The sequence below is a fragment of the Astyanax mexicanus genome, chromosome 9 (assembly GCF_023375975.1).
Source record: "Astyanax mexicanus isolate ESR-SI-001 chromosome 9, AstMex3_surface, whole genome shotgun sequence".
Taxonomy (NCBI): domain Eukaryota; kingdom Metazoa; phylum Chordata; class Actinopteri; order Characiformes; family Acestrorhamphidae; genus Astyanax; species Astyanax mexicanus.
In genome coordinates this window covers 19,324,963-19,350,869 of record NC_064416.1, presented here as the reverse complement: position 1 = coordinate 19,350,869, position 25,907 = coordinate 19,324,963, and the positions used below count along the sequence as shown (strand labels likewise).

At 40.2% G+C, this 25,907-nt stretch overlaps 1 protein-coding gene across 1 annotated transcript; it reads left to right on the top strand.

Annotated features, from left to right (window-relative positions):
- The first annotated feature begins 316 nt into the window (after positions 1 to 316).
- kcng4a (potassium voltage-gated channel, subfamily G, member 4a) lies at positions 317 to 24,269 on the top strand. Its single transcript, XM_007250510.4, has 3 exons — positions 317 to 682; positions 4,261 to 5,180; positions 22,801 to 24,269. The coding sequence occupies exons 2-3, from the start codon at positions 4,431 to 4,433 to the stop codon at positions 23,671 to 23,673; spliced, it is 1,623 nt and encodes a 540-aa protein (XP_007250572.2). The 5' UTR covers positions 317 to 682; positions 4,261 to 4,430; the 3' UTR covers positions 23,674 to 24,269.
- Positions 24,270 to 25,907: the final 1,638 nt, after the last annotated feature.

Sequence of the window (25,907 nt, the reverse complement as noted above, 5' to 3'; positions counted from 1 at the left end):
TGCACTGTACATATTGACTTAAACGGAGTTTTAAGGCACACCTGAACTGTGAGGTGAGGAGCTCGCGAGGTGAGGAGCGCGAGGCTGGGGGCAGTAACTCATGCAGTCGGGTGCGCGCATACACAGCTAGCTCCACGTCACCGTGTAAAACAAACAGACGCGCGGTACAGTGCGCTCGCGCTCTGACTCATCTCTGTCTCGGTGTGTGTGTGTGTTTGGCGCGTAAACTTTGCAGCTCTCGCGCGCTCTTTTTTTTAACGGACGTATTGCTGCCTGTTTTTTTTCCTCACCCGTAATGTGACTAACCCCGCCCTGCTGCGCGGGGATTGGCTAGTAGTTCTAGAACTAAGCGGAGTTCTGTGAACTACTAGCCAATAGCAGCGCAGGGGGAGGACTTGGCCAGCCAATCGCAGCGCAGGAGCGCAGGGCTGCTCTGAATACGGGTGGGGTGAAGCCGCTTTTTTTCTTGCAGTGCTACTGAGGGGACGGGACGTGTGTGTGTTCTGCGGTGCGGGTTGCCAGGACTGTTTCAGCCGGCTTTAGCCGCGGAGACTCCGCTTGCAGCGGCGGGCAGAAGACGGGGACATGAAGTGAGACGTCCTGTGAGGAGAAATGCTGGGTTTTTACTAGAAAAGTCCTTCTGAAAAAGTGAGGAGCGGCAATGCTGCGAGCCCAGGCAGTGGTGGGTATCTAACGACTTTTTTTCTATGTTTAAACGGCTGCTTCAATATTTTAATATCACCATTATTAGCACTGTTTAAAGCTGTGCTGTTCAGAGTGATAGCTAATTAATCTTCCTATCTAATGCTACACTATTTAGACAACATATTACTAGTACACCTGCTCATTTAATGTAACACTAGCTTTTTAACAGTAATAAAAATAACAGAGAATTCACCCTGCTTTTAGTGGAAGTAGCTAACCTAACCTAACTGTCTCTACTGTGCAAGGAAGTAGACAGTAGACTTTATTGTGTTTAGTCACAGAAGAGTATTAACCTATCTTATCTCTCTAGTGAGTAGTAGGTCAGGATGTTGAATGTCCACCACCCCTCCATATCTACCCCTTATCTCCCAAACTTATCCAAAAAGTACTTACTAAATAGAGTACCATCATTCCAGAGGTCGCAGTTAGTTATGTGTGTTAAATTACACACTAGTTCTGGGAGATTATTTGTATAAACGCCAATTTGATTAATTGATTTATTGTTTTAATGCGATTTTTCAAGATGGGATACATCTTTACATTTTGAAGCTGCCAGAATCTCAATAGATAGACATTTGCTTTTGTCAGAAAACTGTAAACAACTCTTCTATGTGGCAGTCAGTAGAAACTAAATAAAAAAAATATTTTATAAATTTAACATCCCTTCAAATGGTGCTGTTTGTTAACAGATAAAAAAAGAAACATAAGTTATGTAAGAACTAAAAATCTATATCATAATCGAAAATCGCTGATTTATTTGAAGAATATCAATATTATTTTTTTTCTTGCAGTATCACCCAGCCCTAATACCACATATAAATAAGCCAATTATCTGATTCTACTAAAAGCTTGTGTTTTGTGTGTGGACATTTTCAGTCCCACATTGCAAACAACATGCAAGGTTTCCTGTTTTATTTATGTAATATGCATACGACAACTAAGTACTTGTTGTTAACCTTTTAATGATTTTGACAAGAATATTTGATAGAACCCTAACCCAAGTTTTTGAGACCCCTGCCTGCAACACAACACCATCAGTGTGTTATTTAAATGTTAATAGTAGTTAAATATGTACTACTAATAAGGTATAATAAGTTAATTACCCATATTACTTTCACTTTTTGACATAATCTAAATCTGGCAGTTGTTCCATACAATGCACATTGATTTTAACCAATTTAAGTGCTTTAAATGACTTTAAATAAAATCTTTTATATGTATTTCCATTGAAAGATGTAAAGGATTTTTCCTTCATTTTTAAGATATTTGGAGGTATATGACTGACAGTGATGATGTGCGGAGTGTAGTTTTATTTCTTTATTCTCTTTAACACTCTAGCAAGCTTGAAATTTCTGGCAATTATTGGATAGTTCAGACTTCAAAGGGTTAAATCCACTAAGTCAGTCAGTAGACATTGTTGGGCGTATTCAAGTTGATATCCTCCCCTCTTTGTGATACAAATCTTACATTTTTAATACAGCTCTATTATATGCACACACTGGAGGCTTCAGTCTGGTGTTTGGGTGATAACGTTAACGCTGCAAACACTTCACTCAATTAAGTTTCCACACAGCGAAGCGAGGCTCCTCGCCTCCGACGGGAATACTCTTTCCACCGGTCCTGTTCATAAATACTTCATCGTTCTCTCCTCCCCTTCCTCCGGCGTAATGGAGCACCTTGACAGCAGGAACTTACTGAAGCCTGGCGCTTTCCTAGCATTTACATTAGGCACTGAGGCCCCGGTGAGGCTAATATGTGAGCTCCCCAGGGGGCAGAGAGGTTAACTGACTCCTCCTGCTTTCTCTCCATCACTCATTGCAGCACATGAGTCCCTTATGGCATCTGAAAACATTTTCATTCATATTTATTCTCAGATTAAATTACAGACATTTGGACAGACTGTTCAGACATGCATAGAAAATATTATACACCATATGTTCATACATTTATCCTGATCATTGCCACCCCTACCCTACCCCCCTTTGCTGCAGTAACAGCTTCTGCTCATCAGCCCCAAGAGCATTAGTGAAGTCAGGTCCTGATGTTAGATGATTGGTTCTAACGCCAGCTCATACTTAAGGAGTTTTCATAGGATGGAGATGCACTGCTGCACTGCCCACAAACAATCACACAAACATTTGCTGTTGTCCTTAGAATATTTAGAAAACAAATAGAAAAGTCAAATTGGGTAAAGTGCTTAGACAAAGAGCATTACAGAGATTTTCAGCAATCAAATATTAGATTTAACCTCCTCTAGATGGCGCTTGCTATTAGGTATGCTGACCAGAGGATCCAGAGCATCCCATTGTATTGACAGTGCTTTTCTATGGAGATTATGCAAGCTTTGTTTGCACATTCAGCTGCCTGTGTCAGCACTGAGTGCACCTTACTTGAATTCATTAAATTAAAAGGTGCCTGGATATCTTTGGAGAAGTAACATACTGTATATGGGTCTAACAAGAAACAAGAGTTAAATTTAGTTTTGATTAAAAATGAGAGTTATATGAGAGTTATTTATCTAGACATTTAAAAAAGGCGTGACGAATTGTGTGTTTTGCAAAAAGTCTCTGCAGCTTAGGGTCAGACCGATTCTTATATTTCTGGGTTCATCTTACATTCTGAGCTCATGTTTAAGTTGGACTTGTGATATATTGTGTGATTAAAAGTTTCAAATAATTCTACAGAGATCTAAAAATACGCCAGGCATATTGTCAAATTAAAAGTTCCCATACATTCTCTGTTGAGGACAGGTCAGGAGAGCAGGCACACCAGTTCTGTTCTGGCACCTTGTTTGTCTGCAGCCAGGCCTAATGTGTGTAGCATGTGCTTTTGTATTGTCTTGTTGAAAAATTCAACGCCGTCCCTGTAAATGATTTCATTGTATGTTTGTGCCTTGATGTTGCGTCATAGAAGTGTACTGTAAAGACCCCGGCTTGTTGCTGATAGCAGTATGGATGGTTCTTTTTGTCTTTGCTATGTTTGGTTAGTTTCCTGAAAAAATATCTGGAAAACTGATTCATCTGATCACAATTCAGATTCAGATTCAGATTCAGATTACTTTATTTGTCCCCAAGGGGCAATTTAAAAGGGCATAAAGAGTAGCTCAGAGAAGGGCACGCACTCCCTCCAACAAATACTACACACAATACACAGACACAACCACAGAATAGTAGAAACAATACATGTTTCTACTGTGTGAACAGTAGAACAGTCACATTTTAACATCATCTGCTTACAATAACATAATTATTTAGTCTAAACTTTTCTGATTTGGGGTTGTATATGTATTGAAATTGTTACATACTTAATATATATGTTTGTTCTTGCATATATCTAAAATCTGCTGTATTTCAAACACTATATAAACATATGTGAAACCATATATCAATCAAGAAGTATATTTTTGTGTCATTTGCTGTGTGAATTTTACTGTTCTTGACCTTACTTGCAAACCTTTATGTCTGTGTCAGTCAAATGTAAATGTGATAATGCCATACTGTTTCACTTTTATGCAAATGCAGTTTAATCTATACTGTGCTTAATTTATGTTTGCAGTTCTCTTCTGCAGAGAATAAATGATGGCTCCTCCATGAACTTTGCACCACATTGTTGGGGATCTGCTGTGCTGCTGTGCTTTGGATGAAGGCAGCAGTTCCCTCCACTCAGGCCCCAAGCTCAGACGACGGCTCGACGTCTTTTGACCAACTAGCTCTTCTGATGCCACCATGCCCATCATCAGCAACGCCAACCATGACTTCAGCAACCTTTCCGTCAGTGACGACAGCAGCCTTGACCGCATCTTCACCGAGATCCCTGAGACAGAGACCATCAAGGGTGTGTACTACCAGCGTGCTCGCTTGCTTCGCCGGCCGGAGGACCTGCTATCTGTGGACCATGCACTGCAGGCACTTATCAATGTGGGTGGCAACCGCTACACCTTTCCATGGAGCGCACTGGAGCAGTTTCCTCTAACACGGCTGGGACGCCTTCGCATGTGCAGCAGCCCTGAGGAGATCGCTAGAGTATGCGACGACTATGACGAAGCACGCCGTGAGTTCTTCTTCGATCGTAGCCCCAGCGCCTTTAGGGTTATTCTCAACTTCCTTGCAGCAGGCAAGCTGCGACTGCTGCGTGAGATGTGTGCACTTTCGCTGCATGACGAGCTGACTTACTGGGGTGTGGAGATGGCCTATATGGAGCGTTGTTGTAAGCGCAAGATGTACACACGCCTTGAGGAGGTTGCTGAGCACGAGCGACGGGAGGAGGAGCGCCGACGTCGCAGCATGCAGATCCGCCCTCCAGTGGAGGAGACCCGCTATCGCAAGTTCATGAACCACCTGAGGGACATGGTGGAGAACCCTCAGTCAGGCCTACCAGGGAAGCTGTTTGCATGTCTGTCCGTGCTGATGGTGGCGGTGACTGTGATCAGCCTTTGCATCAGCACCATGCCGGACCTGCGGGAGGAGGAGAACAGGGTGAGTTTTGTGTGCTCCTTGGGTTCAGGAGAGGCCTCATTTGGTGGTTTCCAAACCTGGTCCTTGAGTAGCCCTGCACCTCTGTATGTTTTGTTGTTCTCTCAGGTCTCTGTTGAACACACATGCTACAACGATCTTCTGTTTATCAAGGCCTTTCTGAGTTAGCATGAGTGTGATGAGGATTAGTCCAGGACAAGGATTGGGAACCACTGGATTGTAGATGCATTTCTGTAGGGATTGTTTTACAGCTACTTTGTTTTGGAATGAAAAAAGTGAACACACTCTTTCCATGCACTCTATGCTTCTATTAGTCATTTCTTTGCAGCTTCGGTGCAGCTCTGTTTACAATTTACTCAATGGCTTGTATACGCCCCTCAGTGCAGTGTAAGCATTTGCCTTGTATACAATATTCAAAAGTCTTAGCAAGCTCATGCATTAGGGTTGGACAACAGACAACACTTAAATCACAATTTACAGTGAGAGTCAAAAGTCAGAGTGTACCATTTTATTTCTAAAACAAAAGAGAAAATGACATATCTGAATACCTACCAACGTAATAGCTGAGGGGGCCTGTCTTTTAGGCTATGTCCGGTCCATGGCTGTTATCTTAAAAGCTGCCTTACTTTGTTTTTGAAATAAAAGAATGTACTGCAGCTTGACTTACCCCGTACTTCTTCATTTTGATCATTAAAATATAGTTCAGATATCAATATGATCTGTACAAAAGCCACCACATGGGATTTATGTAATCACACACTGACTTTGCAAGGATATAAAAGCCTTTAGTGTTCAGTCCTTTCTGCTTCACTTGAATGCAGTGAACTAATGGCAGCACCCTGTAATGAACGTCAGCCAGTGCCAGATGCTGTAAATACTGTATATCTCTTAGAACCTTTTTTTAACCTAGTTTTGAGGGATGTTTTCATAGTTTGATGTACCATTAATTACTTTCAGGAGATCCTAGGCTACTCAAATATGTCTTTATTTGAGTATTAACTATGTTTTGGAGTGGTAAGTCACAATACTAACTTTTTTTTTAAGCTGGATTACTCGCTGGTATTTAATGATTGGTTGATGGCACTTCACATATTAGATAGTGTAAGGCTGGAAACGGTTAGCCACAAAGCAAACTATTTCTCCAAGCTAAATAACTCACAAATGGTTGATAAAGATTTCTGATACTTCATTAGTGTAATTTGTGATTTTTTCTATGACATGTATATGAACCTCAGAACACTGACATATTTGACTTCTGAGTGATGTTAAAATATAAAAAATTGATTTCTTTAAAAAACTTTTTCTATTGCACTATATTTTAATATCAATTTATTGTCCAGTCCTAATTGCCATGCATAAAAAGTGCTCTTGTTCATGTTTGTGTTCTGTATGTAAGCCAGAACTAGTGGGGAATAATGAAGGCGGAACTCCCCTATGTCAGTAAATACCCAAGGAGTAATGAACTGGCCCAGCGAGGTATCCACAGTATCAGCAAACACACACAGCGCATAATGAAGTGGCTCCTGCAAGACCTCCAGAATGTCAGTGGGCATGCAGCAGGTCTGCTGGAGGAAACAGCACCTTTTCCGCTGCTAAATTACACGCAGTCTTTCACACACACAAATCTGACTTGCATAACTTATTCACTTACCCTGATCAACACCTAGGGAGAACAGACTTGCGGAGGTCATGACTTTTACCTTTTTAACACATGGGCATGTTTTTACATCACCTGATTCATCTGTGGAACACCTCTTTTTTTTACACCCTATGGTTCTATTGTGTGTGTGGAAAGCAAAATAATGTGTCATTATTTGTATCATGGGCTGTCCATCAAGTGATGCTGGTTGGCCATTTTTTCTGTCATAAGGATTCTGGCATGTCTCACTTAGGCTGTCATATATCTCAAGACAAGACAAGACAAGACAAACATTTTTATTGTACCTCTGTTGGACACACAAAGAGAATGTGTATTTTGCCTTTAAACCATCTGTGCAGTGAACACACACACATACACACTACTGAGCACACACACACAGTGATATACTGGGCATATATTAGTGTAGAAGCTGGAGCAGTCATTGCTGTGGCACATGAGGCACAATAAGAGTTAAAGGAACTATCAGTAATAAATGCAAAGTGAGTGTGTGAAGGAGTTTTCTGCCCCATATACGTTTGCAGTGTCCAAAATCTCTGCTACACTAGTGCTGGTGGTAAATTACCTAGCTATGGTCAGCAACCTTACTAAAGCTCAGTGATTACTAGGGGTGTCACGATTCTCTAAATCCTCGATTCGATTTCATTTTCGATTTGAGGGTCACGATTCGATTCGATTCTCGATTTTCTTGTTTTTTTTTCTTGTTATTATTTTATGCCTCATAAAATTTAAATAATATATTTATTATTATTATTATTATTATTATTATTATTATTATAAATATTATAAATATTATTATTATTATTTATTAAGATATATATGGTAATGCCATCTAGTGACTTTTTTTGGTAGCAACAGTGTGCACTATTAAAACAAGCAGTTTATCAGAGCTGTGTGTGGATGGCTGGTGAAACTGCAGTTCTTCATCAAACCACTAGTCGGAGCTGCAGCAGCACAAGCCCCGCTCTCTTCACTCAGTCACTACTTCAGTACAGCCCAGCCACGGGCTACAGAGCCCAGCCAGTCCGTTTTTACTGTTTCTGTAAACAAATAAAGGTTTTAACCCCACTAACCGGATAATACAGCTCACTACAGTTCATCTTTCAGCCCAAGCAGCTAACAGCAGCAGGTTAGAACAGCCGACACGGAGGCACTGCTCGGATTACATTATAAACAGGTCAGTTAGCGCGCTGCTAACCTCAGGATGTTTATAACTACGGAGTTTAGTGGACACACCACGGCCGCCAGGTAAGTCTTTTAAAGGCTACTGAAGACTATTAAAGGCTATTAGAGTGTAACCCCTGGCTCCCATGGGTTACAAGAGGTTATTGAAAGCATTATTGGGGGGCAGAAATCAGTACAGGCTGGTTAGATAAGTGATGTGGGTATTGTCTTATAAATATTTACACATAACTTATATCTCTCCTGAAAAGCTTTTATTTTAGTCAGAAACACGCTTGTGTTTACTTTATCTGAGAGAAAGATGTTTTTTTAATTCAATGGAAAGCAACAGGTGTAGTCAATTATAAGTTTAAGATTTTTAATCCACCTCACTGTGATCTATAGTCAATGTTCTCAAGTCACACTGACACACGCATTTCAGCGAGTTCACACGCTCTCACCTGCGCGCACCCACCCCTCCGTTAGATACAGATACAAAACCTGCGCGCCCAACCCCCGCCCCCCTCCCCCGTTGGACAGATAAAAACAGTGATCACACTCCCGCCGACTGCGCTCATGCAGTGGCTATCTCTATTTAAATGAATAGGATGCGCTGTGTTGGTGCCGCGCCATTTGCGTAGCGCGCTGCGCTATTTGCGTAGCGCGCGCGGGAGGGATCGTCGATCCTCTTTTTGACTTCGATACTCGAGATCGTGACCTCATTTCGATTCGATTTCGATAAAATATCGAGATCGTGACACCCCTAGTGATTACCTGTTCAGCAGAAAAATAGCCAGCTCGTCCTTTCTCATAGCTGAAGCACACTGTTTGTGTCTGTGTTGTCTATACCTGGCAACCCGGCGTGTGGAACAGGGACCGAGGAATAGCGGTGGGCAGATTCTGAGGCCACAAACCACAAATTATTATGATGCACCACTCAGTTCAAATAAGGAAATACTGGGTGAAGCTCTGCTGACAAGAGCTGTCGGTGCATTAACTCAACATTTCTTCAATACCTGATTATACATTTTTTCAGGGTTTTGCTGAAGGACCCAACAATAGCAGCTTGCTGAACCTGGGTGTCAAACCTAATGGTTCTCCTGCTGGTTATCATTCCAAACAAATGTGCTAATGTATCTGCAAATTATTCAATTTAAGAAAAAAAATGCAATAAGTTAGTTTCCTTCACTACAGTTAATGTAAATCAACTGTAGATGATATAGGTTAGGTTATAGATACAGTGATTAGGAGCCGCGTTGAAAAAGTAAATGGAGAAATTTAGAAGAATCTTCTTTACCGAGAAAGCATTGCCCCCTAACAAGGGCTGAAATCTCCATGCCACCATCTGGGAGCACAAACACACCAAACATTTATGGTAGAGCTGTGTAGATAGGGCTGAAATACGATATATTTCAGACATCAATATGAGCAATATAAAAGACAGAAAAAGAAAATAGATAAACAACCAAGATTGGGTCTATTTTAAAGGTAATAGGCCACCTTCTCTCTGACCCATCCTTTCATCTCTTTGTGTGCAGTGACAGTAGCTCATGACTTGCCAGAATGGGTATTCTGTACTGTAGTCGGCATGTTGACATGCATATCATTAAACAAAGCATTCTGCTGGTGGCTGTGTTGCATCTCTTTGAAGAAGTGGCAGCAAATCCACAGAGTAAAACAAATACATGTCCATCTACAGGGTGTAAACGGCAGCCTGACTTTGTAAACCCACTATGAGCAGAAAGATAAATATGCTGAATAAAGCCAAACAGGCCACAGGCTTATTAGAGTGCCTTTCACAGCTCAGACCCAAACAATCTAACAAACCTGCAAAAGAGCCCAGCATGCACTTTAGTCTGGCGTAGGAGCTGACGGACATGTTGTTGAAGGATTTAGTTTACATAGTTTTGTTTACATGGGCAAATGACAATAAGCTTTCCCCAATGTTTATAAAGTAAGGCCCTATGATATGAAATCATAGAATTGTGGGCTTAAAACAGATATAAAGATACAAAATTACAGTTAAAAAACTAAACTCTTTTGTCAAAAACCTGTGAATAATAAACATGCTGTCTCTCTCTTTGCACATATACATCATGGTTAGTGGTGTAATCAACTGCATATAATCTGTGATTTGTCCAAATCACCCGCTACAGTTTGTGACATGTGAAACACAGATTGATCACTCAAATTTAACCATTATAGTGTAGGTTTACAGACAATATTATTTTACAGTAATAATTCCTTCAACTTCAATTCAGAACTGCAGTAAAAACCTAAAGACTGAGCAGCTGTATGTCACATCAACACAATGTGTCGATAATAATGGTACAGTTTGTAAACACTGAGCCTTGAGCACCTGAACACAACACATTGAGCAAATTAACTATGTCAAGATAAAAGGCCCTAATGCAAATGAATAAAAGGACTGTGTCAAAGTAAGAGTCACTAATAGAAATGAACAAAGCAGTAACAAAAACTACGTCAGACTAAAAGCTCAGATTACTATATTGAATTTTTTATTTTTTGCTGCTCTGAAAAATTATCCATCACTGACAGAAATATGGCCTCCTCTGAAACATGAGATTTGTGACACTTTACACCACTACTAAACACATTAAACACAAAGATGGTTCCAGAAAATGAGAACAATCTTTATTACACTCAGCAACATATGGATGCATTTCTAATATTTAATATTAGGCATGTCATGATAATTACATGATAATTACATATACTGGTTGTCAAATTCTGTAAAATTATTATATAAAATTGTCTTGCGATATCGAGTGTCACAGAATCATCACTATTGTGGGCAACTTATTGTAATAATATCGTATTGTGAGATACCTTTTGAATCCCACGCCAATAAATACAGGGTTGTTGGTGATCAAAATTTATTCAAATAAATATTTTTTTTTTTACTTGCGACTGTCTGCGTATCTTAATAATAGTTAATGATTAATAAAGAAAAAGAAAAAAGACTAACAAAAAACTTCTAAAAATCTGAATTAGAATAATAAAAATGTATTGCTTAATAATAAAAGAGATAGGACCTTATTAAAGTTTGAGCATTTGGGTTCAGCCATGAGAGATTTTTATTATTATTACATCTCCTTTGTTTCCTTGCTCCTTGAGTCCATCTTACAATATTGATCACAGAGTGTGCTATGGGAGTCACACTGACCTGAGCATGAAGGTGTGTTTCTGGTTTCTCAGTAGCTTTAGGTGCAGTGATTCATGAGTGGTGATAGAGGAAAATGTGTTCTCAGCAGCGGGACAAAACGGGGCATTTCTTTCTTCTTTTTTCAGTCTGTCGTAGCTGTGCTTTGAATAGGATTATATTTGCTCTTTAATGACTTCCCTGGACATTAATCATAGCAATTCGGAAGGCTTGCATAGAGCAGCCAGAGTGTGCAGTGTCTGCTGTTCAAATTTTAAACACTCAAAGACAGAAATAGTGTGGAAAGAAACACCTGAGCCAAGGCTGCCTCGGTTTGTCCTGCACCTTTCAGATAAGGTGTGGGGGTTTAAGGCGCTGCACCGCAGGACGGTTTAAAATCTGTATGCGTAAAGCTTAAACCAGATAGACGGGGAGCAATCAGCACTAGTGGAATGACCTTTTACAATCTGATTGTTTGCTCGTTCCTTCTCCCTCTTCATTTCTTCTGTTTTTATTCCTGCTTCTCATCTGTCTAGCCTCACTGCAACCTTTCCACTCTTACATCACTGCTCGTTTTAACTCCCGGCTTATTTTTTATCCATGTGTATATGACTTGTTGTTCTGTCTTTGGTTCTTTTCATGTTTTCTCATACATGCACTGCCCAGTACCATTGCTGCTGTCTTTGGCCTTTTATCTTCCATGGGGTCATCTCCTTTGTGCCCAGTGCTTTCCCCCCCTCGTTATTTCTTACCCTCCTTCTTTTGCGGCTGCTTTTCCTTTTCCCTCCCTTTCTCATTCTCTCTCCCTCTCTTGCCTTTTGCTCTGCTCCCTTTGTCTCTGGCTGAGGGTGTAAATTCAACTCTTTTTGAAGTACAGCAGAGAAGACTCCAAGCCGACAGTGTTAGCATGCCAGGATCATCCTGCGTGCACTCACTCTTTCAATCTAGGGACACACACACACTATACTTAGTGGTGCTGCTGTAGTGGGCTCTGTATGTATGTGTGTTAGCGTGGGGGTGTATGTGTGTGTGTGTGTGCGTATGTGATATATGAGTTGAATTAAAAATACACCCTCATGAATTGAATACCAATTAATCTAATACTGAAGCTAGTATACATGAAACGAACTGCAATTAATCTACAGAATTCTGTAAGCTGAAGTTGCCAGAGTCGGTAGCCTCCATGCTACTATGCTCCATGCCTCCATACTTCCCCCAGTATTCAGAAGAGCTTTATAGAGTGGAGAAACCTGAGTTAATCATAACTGAGAATGGAGATGTTACAATATAGAGAAACAGTTTACAAGTTGAAATTGGACTGGAAACTCTCAATATGACAGCTGTATTATGATGTGTTCCGTTCTCTAATTAAAACAGACAATCTGTTAGCAAATTTGTGGCAAATTTAGTAAAATAACTGGGGAGATCTGAAAATGTCCTTTTGGTTAGTCTCTTGCTGCTAATATCATCTATTTCTAAACATGGTTAAACTGATGCCATCATAATGAAAAAAAAAACTGTTTTACAGTTTTTAAATGTCTACAGATTAGTCTTAACAGTTTGCTATACTTTGTCTATTCTTTTCTTGCCTTTTATTTGTCTGCAATGTGATTGGCTGAGAGGTGTTCTATGAGTGCCATTATTAGCCTATAATTCCCTGTAACCAAAGCTCTCCATGTATTACTCCGCCACATACAGGTAACCTAGCAATGATACAAGCCAAACAGCGCAGCTACAAACAGAGCAGCAATGGAACTATTTTAACTCGCAGATGTTTTATAACCAAACAGATCCATCCTCTTTAACTTAAAATCTTTCAATAAACAGCGATAATGGAACTGTGGGGTAATCGCAATAATACACTTGAGGTTTGTGCTATAATGTGTAATATTGGCACTGCAGCCTCGTGCCTATGACCGCAGCACAGCTGTGTCAATATTACACGTTATGGCATGAACCTAGAGTGTATTCTTGCTTAAATGTAGACTAGAAATGTTACATGTATATTGAGACTTTGCTCTTGACTTTCAGGCCACAGCATGGTAAAAATGTCAGCTCCAGGTTTGGCTTTATAATATTTGAACTACTTTGACCAAAAATATCAGACCTCATTTAAGCTCCTAAAGTTACAGAACTGTCCTGTAACATTGCAAGACCTCCAGTTTCACTGTATGACCACACACACTCACACATGGCCCGGTCCACAGTGGCATTCTCTCACACTGACAGTGGCTATTTAGGGGGTCACAGTGGCATTTGGAGCCTCATTAGCCATTGTGGAGTTTATCTAAAGGAATCCAGGCAGCTGGGGTTGAGGGACAGTAGGATACCACTAGACATATTTTACTCCCCTTTCCACACAGTTATTATTCATTCACCGAACGAAGAGACGAGCTGGAAGTAAACAGCATCATCCATCAGCAGTCCCAGGCCAAAAGTACCAATCTCGCAGAATTAGAGATGCATTTTTAATGTCTTCCGACTTTATCCCCCCTCTGAATTTTCCCCGCTAATTTGACATGCATAACGTATACTGGCGTAAACAAGGTTCTTTAAATTTCCCCGTGCGTCCGATGCGATGGGGGTGTCTCTCTCTTTCCTCTCTCTCCTCAAAGTCACCTCTGTCTGCCTCTCCACTTTCTCTACTTCATTCTTTCATTGTTTGTGCTCTGTTTACTCGCGCACACAGCCGCATGCTCAGAAACACAATGTCCCTATTTCTCTGACCCCCCAACGCCCCTCACCTCCTAGCTGGCCCGCATTGCTATTTATCAAAAACACAAGCAACCACACACACACACACACATGCAGGGAGCACTCTGCGGGAATTCATCCTGTAATCTCCACACTCTTTTTTCCACTGGTGTTTATGGTCAGACAGGAGGTATCCGGCTCCTGTTCAGTGTCTGTGCCTCTGTGGGCTTAAGTGCTGGAGAAGTGCTGCCTGACCATCAACACTCTGCACTCAGGGGAAAGCCTGCTGGACATAGATTAGGCGGAAGAGTCAGACTTCATAGCAGGATGTGAGAACCAAATGCTGAAAGAGTGTTTATGAGGAGACACATTGGTTCTAAGTAGGCTTTGGGCGACTAGTCAATAAAAACAAAACATTGTGGAAATACCGAAGTGCAAAATGTGTGGTTTTAAGAGAAAAAGATAAAAAAGAAAAAATATCTTACACACTTAAATTTCACTAGAAAGTTTCCTGTATGTGCATCATGCATCATATAACACAGGAAAAGAAGAAACAGCAAGTGCAATAAGAACCAAAATGGACTGGGGATCTTCATTTGTTTTAAGTTAGGAAAATCTCAACTTGCTTTGTCGCTTTGTCACTGTGTATAAAAATACATTACATTCTATTTTGAAAAAAAGAAAATAATAAAGAGAAGTGCTTGTTTTAAGAAGTGCTTATTAAATCCAGGTGTTGATAACATTTACCACTTTTTACACCACTTCTGTATATACTTTGAGTGTCCCTAATGGACAGCTGTATATGTGCATTTGTTTACAAGCTAGGATATCTTTAATGACTAAAGCATGTAGACAGAGGTGGTAGAGTAATATAGAATACAGAATTTTACACAATGTAACACAATTCTGGAGAGGGGTCTCGTGCAGCATCACCAAAGTTATTGAGTGCAGTATCAGAATTCTGGCCCTGAGTAGGAAAGCAACTGTTACTATTAATGCCAGTGAAATATCAGAATGATTACTACATGTTGCTTTAATAACTCTAATCACAAAGTGATTTTTTTTTTTGACAGGTAATAGCAAAAGTTACATGCACCTTGCTACAGGATGGTAATATACTGCAGTTGGAATAGTTGGGCTGGCATATGGAGAAGCCATAACCATTAAGCAGCTGCTCCTGGGCTGAGGAAATAAAGCTGGCTGACAGAATTTACAGTAACATGGCCTTAAGGACACATTCAGCTGGACAGAACCCAGTGTGCTCATGCAGACAGGAGAGCAGGCTGACTGACTGGGCCGGGGCTGAATGCTACTGAGCCAGTTTTTTGGCAGGTGTTTGAGGCTGCAGGGAGTGTCCTGTGCTTTGAAGGCCGATTTGTCTCTGTTCTTTAGTGTGTAGTTGTGTTAAAGCGTGAGGAGGGTACAAAAATGTGACGAGTGTGTGTGTGAAAAGGGCAGTGTGCATGTGTGTATATGTAAAGTGTGTGAGAGCCCAGTCAGCTGTATCGGACTCAAAGCTGAAGTCTGCTTCCCTCAGCAGACAGAACCTTGCAGCACTGCCTCCAGGCAGCACACACACACACACACACAAATATATACAAACTCTTTCTTTCTGTCTCTGTCTCTCTCACACACACACTGCTCATCATAATGCATTTCTGCAGCCTGGCAGAACAAAACTATGCTTCTTGCCAGACGAGGCATTCTACCAGTACTGTGCACTAACACTGCACTGACCAAGTGTGTCTGCTTACATTGAACTCTACATACAGTAGACATCCAATAGAGTCCATGAGCACAGTTTATTAAATAACTTATTCATACAGTACTACATACTTTAATAGTATAGTAAAATAACCTGACCTGTAAAATACAGAATAACATTAGAATACATATGTATAAACATAAATATAGAAGAAGATTGTCATATTTCCAAAACAGTGATCAGTAATGTTTTGCGAATTAGTTGATATCAATGCATAAACCAGGCTCTTCGGCCCCAGCATGAATATGGTTAACTGCACATAATATAATACGTAAATTCACATTATTTTATAAATATTCTGCAGTCTAAATACAGTAATTTCACAAGCATCCATGCGACCTAGAAAACCTTAAGCATCAGACAGTGTTGTTGGACAGCTGTAGGGTATGTTTGGTATGTTATAACTTACTGAACTTGCGAACATTTACATTTCACTGCTTATTGAAGAACAGGCTGTGTTAATTACATAGATAAAAACAAACTGTAAATTGTACAGCCTGTTTAAATTAAAGGAAAACATAACCTGGGTTATTTTGTCTGTGTGTTTGTTTGCTTTATCACTATTTTCAATACTACATACTCTTACAAACACCAACAAGCCGTTACCACATTTTCACCCTTGCTGAGGTTCGTTTAAGGAGTTTTTTCCAGCCGTGTCCCAATTCACTAGCCGGGGCAGCCGTAGTGTATTGGACCGGGACCCTGATGACACGTGTTAGATCCCGCGTGAGGAGCAGTGTGTTTTTTTTTTTTCTTTCTTTTTGGGTTTACCTGCTTTGAGATCAACTGTTCTGCAATTGGGTTCAACAACCCTCTGGGCTGGAGAGCTACTAGTCTTTAGCACTTCATCCCATTACACTTAATTTTCCAAAAGACCCGCCACGTAATGGCTTGGAAAATATCTGGCCCGCAGCCAAACTTAATCACCGAACTCTGATGTAAAGGCTTTGCTGCTGATATTAATATATGATTTAATATGTTATGATGTCGTAAAATTCATTTCAAATATTTCATTCTAAAGTACTTAAAACTTTTGCACACTTTATGTTCTTGCCCAAGTTTGTTAATATGACTATTCTGCATAAATTGAAAGCTGGGCTCAGCTTATGTTTTCTGCTGGGTAATTGAACAGATATGGGAGGTGCATCAATTGTGAATGTGCATGCATGCTTTCAGTATCAGTTCGTTCTCATTTTCATTTCTCTTTCGTCTCTCATCCCTGCATTCCCTCATGGCAGGGTCTGTCTATTACTCTCCATTATAGAGGAAAGGACTGGACTGTTAGCACGAATGAGATTCTGTCTGTTCCAATATACTCTCCGGGCTGGAGAGGCGGAGGAATGGACATGTATGTGTTTAAGATTCTGAGGAAGTTCGCGTGGCTCTACGTGTACTCCAGCAACCCTGAAACGAGAACGCTCCACTGTCTGAAGCTTCTGTACTTTTGTGTGCTGGACAGAGAGTTGCTTCGTTCCCTTTCCCAAATGTCATTCAGGGACTTAAATGCGGTGCTCTGCAGTTTGTCGGATTATGCAGATTAAAGTTTTTTCATTTTGGGACCGAGCAGAATTTGTGTGACAGGGAAAGAGAGAGGATGAGTAACCCTGGAAGTATGTGCATCAGATCATCTGTCAGGTAGCGAGGCTGACGTGTGTCACCACACTGAGAATGTTAGTGTGGGCAGATGGCTTTAAGATTCTGGATGTGCTCTGTGTTCCCGTCTGTGTCTAAAGTTATACTAATGACCTCAAGGTCATACACAAACGTGGGCTTACCAACAGTACATTGCAGACACCCTGACTGATAGCCTGGAGCATGCTTTTTTTCTCTCACTTTATCCTTTATGTCTTTGGACGTGCTCTCTAGGGGGTGTGGGTGATTAGAAGGCAAAGAAAAGCAATATGCTGACCTAAACATTCCCTGCCTGTGGTCTTTTCTAGGACTAATCTGAATGACGTAGGTCTGTTGACTCAATGCCAGAAACTGTTCGAGAGTGCATATTTTTTGGAAAGAGCATAATGGACAGTGAGAAAAATGTCAGAAATGCAGAAAGAGATGAAGAGAGTGTAATATTAAGGTGCCATTACTGTAAATCACAATTTGCCAAGTTGTGTGCACTGTTTAATTCCTCAGCATGCCACGACACACTATATAGTACTGCATAAAATTAAAGCCATATAAAGACTACAGAAAGCCACAGTAGATCACACGTGACGTAAAATTGACACAGAGACAGGCAAAAGGCAGCCAGTCTTTTGGTAAGCAAACAATGCTAAGGCTATGTTACCTACACTTAAATTACTATTCTAGTCCTTTACAGCTTGTCTATTGAATCTGGGAAATCAAAGCAGTTTGTTAAGAGGTATTAAACTCGTACCAAGGCTGATATATGACACTGAAAGCTTTATGTCGTTTAATTTAGGTGAGTAGTGTGTAAAAATGAACTTATAAACCTATATTCTTTAAAGGAGTGATCTGAATTGCAATGCATATAGTGCTACTTTGTCTGAGTAAAGACTACAGTGCAATGGGCTTGCAGAATTACTGCAAAGTAAAGAGCAATATCACTGCTGTATATGCATAAGCACACAACATCTTATGCAATTCCATCTTTTCATGTTTGGGTGCATTGTGGGGCAGCTTTGTCATGTTTTATTTATTTATTTGTTTGTTTCTGCATTTAAAAGAGAGCACATCACAGTTGTTTCAATGTATGTATGAGCATGCTGCGACAAGCCTATATTCGCATACTCTGCCTCTCAGTTCTCTGTTATAAAGAAAAGCCATAGGCTGTAAAACATCACAGAAGGGCAAGACGATAGAGGTTTGCAGTGCAGCTCTGTGATCTGCTCTATCTCATACATACACACACATACATGCACACAATCCCTGCCATTGGTTCTTTACTTTGTTGTTTGATTCTTTCCCTCTGCTCATTATCTGTTTTTCTCTGTCTTTGCCTGTACTGATTTTTTTATATTTTACTCACACCCATTAATGACTTAAAAAAATCAGTACAGTACATTGCTTTGATGATTAGCAGTCCACTGATCCTACTAAGTTACTTTGCATGCAGGACCAGTATATGCAGAGTAGACAGCTAGGGGCTAGCTCTTCTGCAGGGTACAGGAGGAATCTGTATCTCTCTGGTTTCATGACAGGATACCTACAGGGATATTTGCCCTTGTCACAAATAATGTGTTTGATCTGGAATGTATGTGAATGTTTTAAGTATGTAGTCCCATTATTCTTTAGCTGCAAGTAAGGGCTGTACAGAATTGGAAAAATTACAGTATTTATAGTATTTTCCTGCAATAAACACCATATGTCCATATGGTACATGACTAGTGCAGACTTAGAGTTTGTACAGTATGAAATTCAACATGTAACAATATATGACAAACTGTGCCAAACTGTTGCACGACAAACTAATCTTTATATTCTGCCAGTCCAGCATAATACAAAACAGAGAAAGAATACACCACACTAGGGGTGTTCCATATCGTTTCGTATGCGATAATATCAGCAACATTTTTAAATATCGTAATTTAAATAATTCCCCCTTGTGAAAAATCTAGCTGTTCATCCACAGACATACCATATGCTGGTTAAGAGCTAGTTGATGAGCTTGCCTACCAGTATACAGTATGTTTTTTCTGGTTTCATCAGGTCTTGAGCTGGACTTTTTAGCAGGACCTTTAGACATTGGGTCATCTGCTGCAGTTTAGTGTGTTTCTGGAAAGCATGAGTGCAAATCTGCTACTGTCACCTGAAACCAATGAAGGGGATTGATTGATTGCTAATTGTATGATGCAACCATATTTTTACCCCTCTGATTTTTCAGCATTTAAAGACTGTAATATCTTCAAACAAACACATTTTATACAAACCACTGCTAATTACAAGCCGACACAGCAACAGACAGAAGCTGCTGTAGGTAATTTTTCATGAGAAAACTCATGAAAAGTGCAAGTGCTTAATTAAACTGAATAAAGTGGCTAAACAGTCATACTCTCTCTTTACTTATCGTTTTGTAACTGTCTTGCTCTTTGGCATTTCTACACTAAAATATGTAAAATCATACAACATTTTACGCAAACCAACAGCTGCTTCAGATTCTTAGTAAAATGTGGACTGGACTCTGGATCAGTAAGTGGATTGGCCATGTCAGTTAGTTAGTTGATACTGATATTGAATCAGTTTCTAATTGTCTGCAGGTTATTTTCGACCTTTAGAGGGAAAATATGCAGAACATTTACACTCTGCTGGGGTTAGTAATGCACACTGTGTTGCTGATTGGAGTGAAATAAATTATATTGAGCAGGTATAATCTGCCTCAGGTAGATGTATCATGAATTATCCATTTGTATCAAGAAGCAAAACATTTCATTTCTTACAGTGTAACTTTTGTGTTTGCGCCCTTTGCAATGGTTATGCTGAAACAATATATTGTGCAGCTCTACTGCTAGTGCGTCTGCTTTGTCCCCATTATTCTTTGTCACATCTCATTTAACCATTTATCAGTTTGTTGTGTGATGTACAGCCAGATAAAAGAGCAGATCTGATTGTCAGAGGGAGACGACAGCATATGCTCCTGAATAGCAGAGCTCTTTCAATTATTCAGCCCACTGCGTAACTCCACCTCACTCCACAGTCACGTTCGCAAACCAGTCCGCACATCTCATTAGCCTGAGTTCGCTTCCATTGAGAGGACTGTTCCGCAGTGGAACTCTTTCATACTGCACCCTTCACTGGAGCTCACCGCATGCACACACACTCACACACACACAGTTCCCCTGGCAAATGACTTCACTGATATTGCAGTTTTATGACACTTTTCATCTCAGTAAGGCCACGTTGTACCACTGTTCCTTCAAATCATTCTACACAGCTTTCGGGTGACCCTCTGTGCTGTGCTGTTTTATACTAACGCTTATCATAAAATGGTACAATGGTAGACATTCTAACAATAATGTCAGCAGTTTGGGAGTGCAAGCAGGAGGCTGGGATATATACAGTATGTTGGCACTGCGGCGGCTGAGGTGGCAGCTGATTGATTCTCGTGGGCGGAATGAGATGTCATTGACATTTCTTGCAGCAGCAGTCACAGAGATAAGGTCACTCTAAGTGCATTAGTGCTGAGAAATTGACAATTAGCCTGACAAGTGGGAAGGTGTTAGCCTTCTTTCTCATGCATAATGTTCTGATCACCATTCACTTTCACTTCTGCAGCACTGCAGGACGAAAAGAAAAGTAGTGGTGTGAAAAAAAGAGGTAGAGGATAAATAGAAGTGGGGAGAGAATATATGAATGCATGAATGTGAGACAGAGTTATAGAAGGAGAAGCATTCATGATAGAACGCTCTGTGCCCTGTGTATAAAGGAGTAGGTGTGTGGTCTGGCATGAATAGTACAAATATTGTGTCCAGTGAGCTAAACATCCTGTCTGTACACCCACAAATCACAAAAAGTTGTGATAGCGTGGAAAATGCAAAAAAAATGCTTTTTTATTGCAAATATTTTATTTTTTGTCTGGTCAACTTAATTTAATTGGTTAACATACATACATTCCTGCATTTTATGTCTGCAACACATTCCAAAAACTCTGAGACCAAAGCAATTTAAGGTTACTAATATGATAAAGAAAATATTTTATAACAAATACAGTATCCACAAAAGGCTAATTGTCTTTGAGGAGCAAAGATGGGCAAAGGATCTCCCGTTTTTAACAAATGCATGAGAAAATACTTTTGTTGTTGAAAACAATTCAAGAATCAGGAAAAAATTTAAGTGTGTCAAGCACTGTAGTATGTACTTATATGCACAGCTGCCAAAAAAAGGCTCAGAGGCATCTAAGATTGACCCTCACACCATAGAAAGTGTATTATGGTCAAACAAATGTCAAAAAACATTATTCCAAATATTTGTTTGTAGGAAATGGATCCTGTATCCTCTGAACCATAGGCAAAAAGGACCTTCCAGAATATCCAGAAGCCAAGCTCTGTCATGGTATGAGGCTGTTACAGTACACTTCTGTGATGTTGCATTAATGTGTTATTACACTGTAAATAACACTGAGATCAAGCAATATCTTGAAGATGATATCTTTTCTAAAGACATCAATGCATTTTAATAAGACAATGCAAAACCACATGCTGCATGTATTACAGAGTTATGGCTGCGATAGAAGTGGATGCTGGAACTGGACTGGCCAGCCTGCTGTCCCGATCTATTCCCAGTTAAGATGTGTGAAGAATTCTGACGCCTAAAATGCTGCGACAATCCAGTACTAGTGTTTACCTTAAGAGATGTGTGCAGGAAGAAATGCGCATCACTTGGTATCCTTAGCACATTATAAAATGTTCAGTGTTTTATTGTCCTAATATTTTTATAATATGAAATATGTTTGTCCTGGAAAAACAGTAAAAGTAAATTTAGGAAAGACCGCATTTTTTGTATTTTCTATACTGTCCCAACTTCACATATATATCTTTGTATGTAACAGAGTTCAAGGGACGTTGAAGAACATATATTGTACATAAAGGCAAGGTCTGAAAAGAGACTGTAAAGTGAAGAAATTACTGTCTACTAGCTGTGATTGAGGGATCAGAGAGTAAAAGATGAATGAGTGCTAAGGAGGAAAAATGAGAGTCTTTTAAAGGATGGATGCTGTGGATGAAAGGAGTGGTTTCTGGCATATTGCGGTGGGTAAGCGTTGCAGTGTTTAATTGGCTTTCTGTGGAGAGGGCAGTTAGAGGGCACAGTAGTCTGTTTGTCTTGTGTGTTCACTCCCCCCAGTAAGACGGATGGACCTTTGACCCAGGGTAATTAATTGATTCCACCAGACTTATCTGTTAATGTGACTTGAATACCAAAAGTAAACAAAGGCTTTTTATTAATGATGTGATGTCTATCTTATACCCTCTCTTTATCTCCCTGAACCTTCCATTCTGTCCATCACTGACCCTCCCTTATCCTCCCTGACTGACCTCAATCTTTTTTATCTAAATGTTATCTCTCTTTCCAAATCCCCCATCGCCACTGTCTGTCTAATTTACATTTAAATGCGGTAATGCTTTCAGAGAGCCACATTGTGTTGAAGGTAACTGAGACTCAATTTGTCAAAGATTAATTAATTAACTCTCTTTTTTCTCTCTCTTTCTCTTTTTTTGCTACTTCACAGGGCGAATGTTCTCAGAAGTGCCACCACATGTTCATCGTGGAGACAGTCTGTGTGGCCTGGTTCTCGCTGGAGTTTGTGCTGCGTTTCATTCAGGCACGCAGCAAGTTGCAGTTTATACGTGGACCCCTAAACATCATTGATGCGATGGCCATCCTGCCCTACTACGTGTCGCTAGTTGTGGATGAGGAGGATCCTGGGCTCGAACACGAACGTCCAGCCGGGGGTAAGGGCTACCTGGACAAGCTAGGTCTGGTGTTACGCATCTTGCGGGCACTGCGTATCCTGTACGTGATGCGATTGGCACGCCACTCTCTAGGCCTGCAGACATTGGGACTGACTGTACGGAGGAGCACGCGTGAGTTTGGCCTGCTGCTACTCTTCTTATGTGTGGCCGTCACGCTCTTCTCACCGCTGGTCCACCTGGCTGAGAGTGAGCTGACAGGAGCGCAGGACTTCAGCAGCATCCCCGCATCCTACTGGTGGGCAATCATCTCCATGACCACGGTAGGGTACGGCGACATGGTGCCGCGCAGCATCCCCGGCCAGGTGGTTGCACTTAGCAGCATTTTGAGTGGCATCCTCATCATGGCCTTCCCTGCCACGTCCATCTTTCACATGTTCTCACGTTCTTACCAAGAGCTGAAGCAAGAGCACGACCGACTCTTTAAAGAGGAGTGCGCTGCAGCCGCCGCTGCTGCGTCTGTGGGTGGGCCGGGGGAGGAGCAGGAGGGAGGTGTGGATTATCCTCCTCCAGGACTGTCTCTTGGCCGTGATCCTGAAATTCCTGCATCCACCGAGGCCCTCTCTCTTCTGGGGAACAGAGGAGAATCCACAGGGAATAATAAACACATCCTACCAGCAGGAGCCTTTTAGAATGAACTGTTGATATGCCAGTATGAACTGCACAGTGCTTCCAGATCTTCTTTATCACAGACTGGACCTTGTGGTGGACAGGAGAGGGTCTAAAGACATATATAGCTCCATTTGGAGAAAAAAGGCCCAAAGAACCATGATTGTGTAAATGGGGCTACTTTGTCTTCCGTCAGCCATCAGCTGACTAGCTTTAACTGATCAACTGCTTCATATCTAGCCACTTTGAGATTTGAACAGCCATTTCAGGTTTATTAATCACGTTCAAACCTGTTAAACCACACAGAATGTTTTCTTTGTCCTAGTTTGGTACAGCCATGGCTCTTCATACAGTAATGATAGAAGCCTAGATTACTTTTGCTTCCTTGTGTCATCTCTGAAATGTTCTTCCTTCAGTTCAAGCCAATGAAAATTCATAAGAAATGAATCGATTGTTTTTGGTTTGTTTATGAATTTATATGAAGAGTCTGCTTGCCCAGCACCTCTGAGAGCAAATACTTCACAGGGACATTAAGTCTCGCTGTTCCTTTGTAGCATTTAAGGACAGACGGCAACGACTGACCCATGAAGGACCCAAAATAAAGACAGCATTAATCCCAGCACTTTGCCTGGGCTGTTTTGATCTTTCATTTGCTTCAGTGAAAACCTTCTAATCTTCTCAGTTAAATGTTCTAAATCATTAGACACACCCATTTTATTTATTTATTTATTTATTTAGGGTTTGTTTGGGGTTTGCTCGGGTCATGTAACGCAGTCACACATACCCTGGTTAGAGAATCTGTAGACTTGGTGTTTGTGGGGGACACAAGTAAGTAAACTGATATGTATGTGCAGTGCTGTTCAAAAGTAACATACATTTATGAGGAATTAAATTGCTAAGATTTACATTTTTGCACTTCAGGGATAGCAATTTTAATCCCTTCCCATATTGGTTGGACTAATTGACAATCTGTTTGTATTGTAAAAAATTAGCTTGGTTTCAAAGGTATTAACATGTAACTCATGCAAGTATCTAGGCAATATTTAATGAGTCATCATCAGTGTTTTAAACTGACGCATCACAGTAAATAATTATAAATAACCGCACAGGGTCATTCAGTTAAAAAAAAAATTGCACGTTGTCGCTCTCATTCATGAAATGTGTTTTGAAAATATGGGAATACTTGAAAATAGTACAAACCTAAAAGGTATGTTTTACAGTGGGCAATGTTTTGATGGCTTGTAAGAGCAGCGTTAATGCAAACATGAGCATCTGAAGAGTCTCACAGGCGCTATTCTGAACAACGGACCACCAGAAATGGCAGTACCTCTGTCGACTGTAGTCTGTTCATGTTTGTAAACCATTAGTAAGGAAGCTGTTTAAAATCCGTAGTTCTTGTAGTCGCTAAATGCAGTCATTATTATCACGACTAAGACCAAGAATGAGGAACAATCCCACTGTGCTTCCACATCTTTACAGGCTGTAGGAAAAATACTGGATGTAATGAATAATTTCATGTACATTTCTATACATTTCTTTGTATTATTCCATTGGTTTGACATTATGAGATCACATTTGGGAAAGTTTAATTTATTTATTTATTCTGTTAGTATTTCTTAATCTATTTCACTAATTTGGTAAAATATAATAATATAAAAATAATGTTAAATAAATAAAAAGCAAATTTAATATATTTTCAAATATTAATGATATTTGAAGGTTTTACTTTGTTTTTTTTTTTTTCCATCATTTGAAATCGAAACTGTTTCATGCGGAAATAAAATGAAAATCTTTGTCATTTGTTTAGATTAGTTAACAAATCTGAAAAATATATATATTGGTAGATAAACAGTCTGTTAGTCGAGTCTTACTACAACTAACGTTTTTATGAACTTTCACATTGTGTCCATTTACCATAAGTAAATGGAAAATTAAATTATCATGTTAATATGTTCCCAAAACATATGCACTAACATAATTAGTAGTCTAGTTTACAACCACCTGCAAAAGATATTAATAATAATTCTTACCCTTGAGTCTTAAAATCACCATAAAGTTACTGCCGCTTTGAGCCATTTAACAGCCTTTGCTGTAGATACCCCAGTCCTAGCATAGGGTGTATTATCAGCTCAGTCGTAAAGCAGCTATCTACAGGATTGCTGGAATGGTGCATCCTCTGTCATTCGTTATACCGAGATCCCATGTCCTGATTAAAAGTGGAAGTGAAGGTCATGTATGAGTACACATAGTGGAGACA

Excerpts from the sequence above, each read along its gene's own strand:
- kcng4a (XM_007250510.4), top strand. The coding sequence starts at position 4,431 with ATGCCCATCATCAGCAACGCCAACCATGACTTCAGCAACCTTTCCGTC. Across the intron at positions 5,181-22,800 it reads TGCGGGAGGAGGAGAACAGG|GGCGAATGTTCTCAGAAGTG; the intron begins GTGAGTTTTGTG and ends GCTACTTCACAG.